The sequence below is a fragment of the Drosophila suzukii genome, chromosome 3, assembly GCF_043229965.1.
Source record: "Drosophila suzukii chromosome 3, CBGP_Dsuzu_IsoJpt1.0, whole genome shotgun sequence".
NCBI lineage: Eukaryota > Metazoa > Arthropoda > Insecta > Diptera > Drosophilidae > Drosophila > Drosophila suzukii.
The window spans coordinates 81,100,479-81,109,427 of NC_092082.1; the positions used below are offsets into that span (position 1 = coordinate 81,100,479).

Below are 8,949 nucleotides of genomic sequence, written 5' to 3' on the forward strand. Positions count from 1 at the left end.
TGATGTATTTGCCCGCCAACGTTTTGTTTCAGTTCAGGCTCGACTTCCTTTTGAAAAACAACCGACCCACCGCCAGCCCTGGTTTATTCATTGTGCTGTGCTAAATAAATAAAGCAATTTGTAACTGAGTCACGTAAATTGTAATCTGGCAAATAAATTGATTTGTTTGTTAAAATCGCTGCAAGCCAGCACGAAGGACCAACTGTACCGACTGTCAGGCAGCTGCTTTGATGGAACCGGAATCGTAGGAGCATCCATCTACCATCTACCATGTACCATCTACCATCCCACCTTTCACCCAACTATTTGAAAAATATCGATATCCATTACGGACTTGCTGTCAGCCTGTATTGTTTTGCCGTTTTGCTTAAACAGGTCATGGCAAAGAAACTAGAAGGGGGGTTCCCAGGATCCCAGGAGGAAAACCAAAAGAGAAAACAAGCCACACAAAGCTCAATGGGGCTTTTTGTTTGTTCCAGGATGAGGCAGAGGTGGTACTGAACCTGCCACAGGCATGTTTTTCCTGGCCTTCACCCAACTGCAGATTGAATTGTATGCCTTTCGACACCTGAGACACTTTGGCATGTGGCAAAGCCGAAATGGTGTCTACAAATATTAACCCGATTGCAATGCAATTAATATAATTTATGACTGTTAATTTGTTGTCTACCGTTTAGAAGCGTTTACCATATTATTACTGGCTGCTGATCTTACTTCAACTTGTGGCTGCCAGCTGCATTAGGACGGTAAATAATTCAATGCAAAATGCCTGAGTCTGGGCAAATATTTGGGCCTGCCAAAATCAAATTTATCCCGAGGAATTTGATTTTAATATTAAACAGGTCTGGAGCATCAGGATGCCAGGTTGCTCGGATGGTGGACCTCCCAAAATCCCGGAGACATATGCAAAAGCGGTCTGCCTGGCTGGCGAATTCCAACTATTTCAGCTCACTTTCCGATGTGAACTTTTCGGTTTTCGGTGTTTTCAAGCAGTGCAAAGACTAGAACCGAACTGAAATGTCTGTCTGCCTGCGGCTTGGACTCTGATTTACAAGCGTAAAATAGCAGTGGCATAAAATATTTAACTATTTTGTATCGACCGTCTGTGAATCCCTCTGTATCCTCTGTCTGTGGACTCAGAGTTCAGTTTGGCCGGGCTGCTAGTTTGTTTTTGCGGCTGCTCTGAAGGGGCTTCATTTTTGCGGACTCGTTGGTTTTTTCGCAGCATTCTGCTCTAATCCATATGTAGCATCGTTTGTGTTTATTTTCATATTTAATGACTTGTTTTTGTTGGCATTCGCCGCTTAAAGCCACAACACAAAATCATATAATTGCTTAATATCCACGTTAACAATGCCGGCCAAAAAGACCTCCCTCTGTCCGACGCATTTATTAAATTTTCATTAAAATTTATAGTTGCCTCGCTGTGGCCTGAGCGCCCATAAATCAGCAAATTAATATTAGGTTGTGGCAATGCCGACGGAAGGTCGGCTAGCCATTGTGCCTAACACGTGGATAGGCATAATTCATGTTCGCCATAGGGTGGGGACTCTCATCATCCCCATCCCCCCATCATCCCTGTAAAATTTGTGACACATTCGAAAATATTTCGTCCAAATATGCGGTTGCCTGGCATGTGACAAATTGAATGTGCAGCATTTTCGCCCGTTCCATTTAAAGTCTAGAGTGCACTTTAAGGATGGGCCAGCTTCTCATCCATTAGGGGCCTTTCTGCTATCGGTATCGGTTTGGTCATGGCTGCCGGCTGGCTTTTGGTGCCAGGTCCTTCGTCCTGCGTTCATCGTCCTGCGCCCAGAGACTCGGTACTCTGCACTCTGGCTGCCATGTAACGTGCAAATAACAAATAAATGGCCAACTAAAACCAACATCAATCAGGCCATGTTTATGCGGGCGTGCTGCGACCAGTTTGCCCGATTCTCTGACTCTGAGCAGCGATGCAGTTGAAAGTGACCAACGGTTTGCTTGGCCATGCTGCAGAGGGCAGATATTAAATCCAACGAGTTCCAGTTAATGATGAAGAGCTAAGAGCAGTCGATAGCAAAATATATCTAGTGTAACATTTATACCATTGTCTCTAAGGAGTTAGTCACGGTTATATCATAAGAAAACCTTAGCGAAGATAAACATGAGGAAAAACCTTAGCGAAGATAAACATGAGGAGAAAATAGCCAGAACAATAATTTATAATTATATACAAAGTAAAATTATCATAAGAACTGGGGTAAGGCTTACATTGGGTAAACAAGAAAGATAAAATTTCAACGGACCAGTATTACTAAAAAATTTTAGTTCTAATATTTATATCAAGATGTGGCCGGCCTTTGTCATAATTCCGGGAATTTCCTTCATAGCCATTATAGCCACATCATTCGCAGCTATTTTTAACGTCGGTTTCAAAGCACATGACTGTCGAATTCTAAGGGATACTATCACCAGTGGTCTACTCGCTGACAATAGGAATCAATTCGACCTTCCGTTAGATATTCACTTAGATCCCCATGAGTCGAGGCTTATGATCTGCAATGGCAACGAGTTTAGTACCACTTGCCAGGAAGACGGGATATATTATCCACCACTACCCAGTCCCAACTGTGTAGAGACCCTAAGGCCATTTATTAGGTCCGTTCAAGATCGCAGATATCCGCATACCATATATGTCGTGGGTTTATCGGACGGGACTAGACAAATGGAGCTCTTTTATAGCTGCTAGGACGCAGAAACGATGACGGCGTATTGGTCCATCAACACGGTCCACCCGACAGCTTCAAGTAAGTTATCCGGAGTCAAGAAAAAGATTTAGGTTCTGGATCATAAAGCTTTTATCCCTAAAAAATATTTAGGATCTGAGCGACCACGAGCGAGCTTCATCCGTGATGGCTTAATTTCTGCCAGAGATGCGGCCTCTTTTCAACAGAGTAATATTTATAATCGGTTTGAAGCTCTTCTCGGACCGGAACAGCGGTATATAGCTTCTCCACAAACTCTCTCCTTCGACCAAGGACACCTGACTCCCGCCGGAGACTTTCCCAACGCCTGGGCTAGCCAGCAGACTAATAGGTACCAAAATGTTGTCCCCCAATACTACAGAATCAACCGGGGCAATTGGAGGAATGTTGAAAATTGGGTTCGTCAACAACACGATACCCTGATAGTCTGCACCGGGGCTTTGGGTGTACTTGAACTGAACAACAGGAATCAAGTGCCGACGCCGATTTACCTAGCAGAAGGCAGAAACCCAGTTCCCAGGTGGATCTACAAAATCATTTATAGTGTCGACAGCAAAAAAACAACAGTGATTTTGACATCAAACAATGGATGGGAAACTGAAAGACCAAACCCAGAAGCTTTATGTCGAGTTGTGCCTTGCCCCCCAACATTAATACGTACTGAAGTTGGATTCACATTCTGCTGCGATCCAACTGACTTTATTAAAAGGAACAACCCATGGTTTCTGGGTGCATTCAGACAAACAAAATACCCATTTAGGGATGAATTACGTTTGTAGCTCTTAAACAATGCAGTCATAGTTCTCTTTTGATAATTTTTACGTAAATTCCTCAACAACAACGATTATAAAGTTGAATAATGTTTACACAACACAAGATATTTTCATAATAATAATAATGTTATAAGTTACAAGTGTATAACATTATCAAACAGTTACGATTGGAAAATAAATGATTCATATTTATAATACAGTGCGTTACAAAATTTGTTAATTTATTTTTTCCCTGATTAAAGCCTTCCGTCATATTTTCGAATGAGTTTATGAAAACGCCACCTTCGCTTCACTTTGAGGTAACCTGTCCTCTGATTCTTGCATCGGGGGCTTATCAAAGCAAAGGTTGATTCTCTCAGAATTATTGAGATAAGGAAATGCTCACACTTGGTGCTGAATAATTATACGTATACAAAAAGCGACCTAAGCTTATTGCGATCTTTAGTTCTACATGAAATCCCAAGCTGTGAAGATGCATGATCTAAAGTTTCTCTGGGTTGGCCTATCTTTCCGTGAGTATATATACCGGGTGTTCGTTTATCGTCAAAAGCTTATCCGACTTTTAGTTTTAGGAAATGTCAGCGCTATATGTATTATTCATAAAAGTTTGTTGTCAACAAAAAATATTTATTTAAGCCACAATAATGGGAAGTACGATATTCAGCATAGTGATATGGTGGCCAACGGCCAAACGATCTATTTGCTTTGTAACGGAGGAATTCAACGTACTGGATTTCAGTGTCAATCTAACAATGATTTTAATCCACCTTTAAACACTGCTATATGCTCAGTGCCATTTGTCCCGTCTGTTGTACAATTAAGAAAACCCGATTGTCTCAATCCTTCTCGTATGTATATGGTGGGCTTTAACGTCAATGGAAACTTTATGGAGCTGTATCGAAACTGTTTCAATGGTAACAGCTTAGCATTCCAACATTCCATCTATATGGTCTACCGCCACGAAAATAGTAAGTAAGAAATATGTCTACCTCCTTCCTATCTAAAATCATTTTTCTTAGCCGCTCCACGTCCTACCCCTCCATGGACTTCGGATGGATTAAGTGGAGGATTTGATAATGCTTATGAGGGAAGAGCTACTCAAGCTTGCTTGCTGACTAACCTGGGTGCAACACAGCCGCAGTGTAAATTTGATCGTGGCCACATGACACCAGCCTCTGCTTTCATGTTCACAGAGCATAAGAAAGCCACCTTTAAGTATTTAAATGCCATCCCCCAATATCGTGGAATCAATCGTGGCAACTGGAAGACAGTCGAGACCTGGGTAAACAATGTAGTAAAGGGACTATATGATAGTACAACGCGAACCTACGATGTTCTTAAAGTTTGCACAGGAGCAATGGGAGTGCATAGATTGAGACATACGAATAATAACAATATGATATCAATTTTCCTTTTGGATAATAACAAAATTCCCGTTCCCGAATGGATGTACAAGATAGTGAGCCATCTTTCTGGAGACAAATGGGTTATGTTAACATACAACGACGTTATTGTCCCTGCTCAGCAGGACTTAAAGCAGATCTGCCGGCAGATCAATTGTCATCCAGGCCTTCATCTGAATGGGAGAAGTGTGGGTCACACTGTCTGCTGCGATCCGTTCCATTTTATTAGTAGAAACGTTCCACATTTGACTGGTGTTTGCTAAACCATTCAAGAAAAATGTCTTCAATTGTATTTTTAAATATAATGTTAACAGAGTTTAGAATTTATTAGATATATAAAAATTCAAAAACATCTTCAGAAATGTATCAGGGGCATGGACGTCGTTTGTTATGATTATATGGAAACGTATATTTTTATAACAATAACAATAATATTCGTTTAAATTTTGTTTTCATGTATAAAATTTTTTTAGTGAATCTATAGATTTTTTCCATTTCTACGCTTATTAATAAGCATAGGATTCTTAGACGTTTTCAGCGCAGTGCGTCATGTAGAAACTCGGAATTTCCATAATTTCAACTACAAAAGTCTAACCTACCGCAATCGGTTATAAATGACGTTGAATAACGTTGGGATTTTCACAGCTGGTGAGATAAGCAAATAAAATAAAGTCTAGCTTGGCGGTCGCAGAGATTTATATTCCGCCCTGATAGACTATGCTGATGATGCTGATTGAACAGTCAACAAGAATTAAATTCATTCCAGTTATTCAAAAATGTAACCCCGAGAGTATGCTGCAAATATATACAATTTTTATTTATTTAAGATGATAGTAAAGTTTACAAAACTAATACTAACATAGGGAATGTAGTGCTATACAATAAACACTAATGATTAAAGCAAAACAAAATAAAAGAAAAAACAATAAGTAATCAAAAAGTGGTTACAATTCTTAGAATCTTACGATTTGAACCTGAAGAGTTGTTGACAATAAATTGATTAAGTACTTGACAGATAAGATATAAACAAAGGATGCTTGAATAACTGGTTGCCTTGGTGATTCAGTTATTTATCTTAGCAGTCAGAAGTTTCTTCCTAACCAGATTATCTGCGATCCTCAGTAAGCCTTTTCCTAAGTTAGTATAACTTTTTCCAACGTACGCAACGAATGTAACAATTTTTGTTTTCAGCCTTGGGAAATGTCCAGCCTTTTTGCCAGCTTGGTGAAAATTATATATCACATTTTTGCGCACATCGTTAATAACCACTACGAACTTTAGCCCGCGGATCGGTTCCGAACAAATCAGAATATAATTTTGCTATGCGGTGGAAATGCACCTGTGTTTATGCTGCCCCTTTTCAATTCGCCCCAACTCCTTCGAATTTGCCCATCTATTGTATAAGGACACCATGCTATAAGCCACAATGCTATAAACTTGGTACGCTTTAAACCAAATGCTATAAACTTTGGTACACTTTTTAGTTCCAATATAGGACACATAGATGTCGTCCACGTGCAACTTAAAATTCTCTATAGGGGCGCCATCTAGGACTATAGATGTCGCCCAGGTGCAACCAAAAATTCTCTATAGGGGGCGGGAGACATCGACGACTAGCGCCATCTAGCAACATGACACGGCATTACAGTCAAAAGAAAGAGATAAAAGAAAGAGCGAGTGAGTACGCAACATGAACAAAAAAAACAAATATATGCGCAAGTGCGCGCTTTTCAAAAAAGGGAAATTTATTTTGCAAATTGAAAACCTACATTGCCATTTTAATTGTAACGATTCACTTTGGAATAAATCCAAAAATATTTTTACTATTGTTATTTCATTTTGTAGTTTAATATAAGATTTATTGTTAAAGAAAATACAACAAAAAAATACAATTTATAAGTTAAATAAACAGATAAACATCTTTTTTAATCAATAATATTAAGAGAGTTAGGTAAAATCTGGTTTTAAAATCGGCGTATAATTTCTTCGCACTTAATTTATACTTAAAAGCGTAATCCATTTAACTAAATTGTTGACAAAGAGGCACATTAAATTGGCCTTTAAGTGGCTGTAAACTATCGGGTCGCTTAAATAAAAATTGCACTTCCGATGCAAGTCCAACTACCACAATTGTTGTTGCTTATGGCCAATTTACTTATTGGCTTACTCTACATACTCCACCGGTGGCCGATGACCATATTTAAAATCTACACGCATTTTACTTTGTTTCTGTTTCAAATTTATTCAACAACTAATTTCGTGCTCTTGGAAAAGCGATTTTCCCCTGCAACTATGTTTTCCCGACTTCCGTCAAGGCGGCTCCGGCAAGCCGGTCGCCCAGTCGTCGAGTTGGCTTATGTAACGCTTGCAAATTGCAGTTTTACTTCTTCGGTGCCTTGGTATTTGTTCGCCAAAGCCACCGCCACAGCCATAGTAATAGCCAACTCGTTGCTCATACGCCGTGTGTACGGCGGTAGTCTGGTGTCGACTCTTTGGGCATTGTGCAACTTGTGACACAAATTCTTTGGCGCAGTCGGTGGCGGTGGTTTTGTAATTTTGGTTATTTACCCGGCATCGACGCGAAAGGCAAGCCGCCTTTATTGAATCACCGAGCAGACCGATGTACATACACTCGTAATTATCAAATGCAGTTTTACCCTGTTTCGGACCGACCAAAATTCGAATTCAAAACCGCCAACGAAACCGAAACGATATCAAAAAGCAGGGGTAAACAAAAATAAAAGTGTGCTTGTGCTTTAAACTTTCTTTTTATGCGCCACTTTGGCCAAAGCCAAACATTCGCAGTTGTCTCGATTCGTTTCTTCGTTTGTCAGCCGCTTCATTGATTTTCATTTACGCCGGCAACTCGCTGCCGCAGTAATTGTTGCAATTTAACGACGCCCGCCGATGAGGTAACCATCCTCAGACTTTTTTGCAGCGAGTGAAAGACCTCTTTTTTGTGGCTAAGAGAGCCGGCACCCCGACTCACTTTTGCATTTCGGGAAATGCTACGACCACCACAACACTTTGTCCACCATTTGCTTACCAATTCGGTTTGGGACCATTGAAAACGACTTAAATATAAATATTTAGATAAGCTTTTATTTAAGTCTCGGCTATTTAGTGCCTGCTGCAATTTGCGCAAGACTCAACAACGCTTTCACTGACCCCGTCGAACTAGCCGGAAACTCGGCAATCTGGGAAATTGACCCAAGCCCCTGAGATCAGGGAAATTACCTTGTTTTGACTTTGTTTTGATGCATTTGATTGGTTTTGATGCCTTGACTTATGCAGCATGAAATTCCATTGTTATTTTAAATGAAGATCTTAAAATGTGGTTAAGACTATACGAATTTCTAATCTCATCTCTGTCACGTTGATGTGAAATGTGTGAATTAAACAAGTCGTATGTAGAAAAGTTTTCACCGATTCGTGTTAGTTTCGCTTTTTATTAGCGCTACTAATTAAATTTCGTTTATATATGTAGTACTACTTCACTTTACATTTCACTGCCATAAAGATATACCTTTCCGTTGATGGGTAAACGACCAGGTCTTGATAATCGCCTTTAAAGTTCATCACACTGCTATGGGTAGTTCATAAATTGTTGGGCGCGTAACGCGACAGCAAGAGGTTGTTATTGAGGACCCGAAAAGACGCTTAGGGGGACTCTTAACGGTATCGTGTAATGTCTTAATTAAGCCGCAAAAAGTGCTGTGAAAAATGGTTAAACGAAGCCCAGTGGGCGTAGCCGAAGCCTTTTTCTGTGGCTATAATTAAGCCTATTATTAGGAGATTTTCCAAGTTTTGTTGATTAATGTCTAGCAGGAAGTATGGCTTGGTAATAGCATTAAGTTTGATACTTCAGAAACTTTTTAGCACTCTACTTTATATATATCATACTTTAGTGCTCATTAACTCATTATCTCTCCTATAATTGACCAGATTTACATTCCCTAAACAAGTTCGTTGGCTTGGTGTGTTCGATCTTTCGATTTTTTGCTGCCCCATGTGCATGTCTAAAAC

General features: G+C 39.9%; 2 protein-coding genes across 2 annotated transcripts; both read left to right on the forward strand.

Annotated features, from left to right (window-relative positions):
* Nucleotides 1-2,332: 2,332 nt before the first annotated feature.
* LOC108007617 (uncharacterized) lies at nt 2,333-3,719 on the forward strand. The gene is given in 2 exon segments (XM_017071324.4): nt 2,333-2,789; nt 2,862-3,719. Coding segments are annotated over 2 exon segments (921 nt in total). The 5' UTR covers nt 2,333-2,533; the 3' UTR covers nt 3,527-3,719.
* Nucleotides 3,720-3,932: 213 nt separating this feature from the next.
* Nucleotides 3,933-5,244, forward strand: LOC108007636 (Stress induced DNase). Its single transcript, XM_017071355.4, has 3 exons — nt 3,933-4,032; nt 4,087-4,488; nt 4,540-5,244. Exons 1-3 carry the CDS (start codon nt 3,972-3,974, stop codon nt 5,184-5,186), a joined length of 1,110 nt encoding a protein of 369 aa, XP_016926844.4. The 5' UTR covers nt 3,933-3,971; the 3' UTR covers nt 5,187-5,244.
* The last annotated feature ends 3,705 nt before the right edge of the window (nt 5,245-8,949 follow it).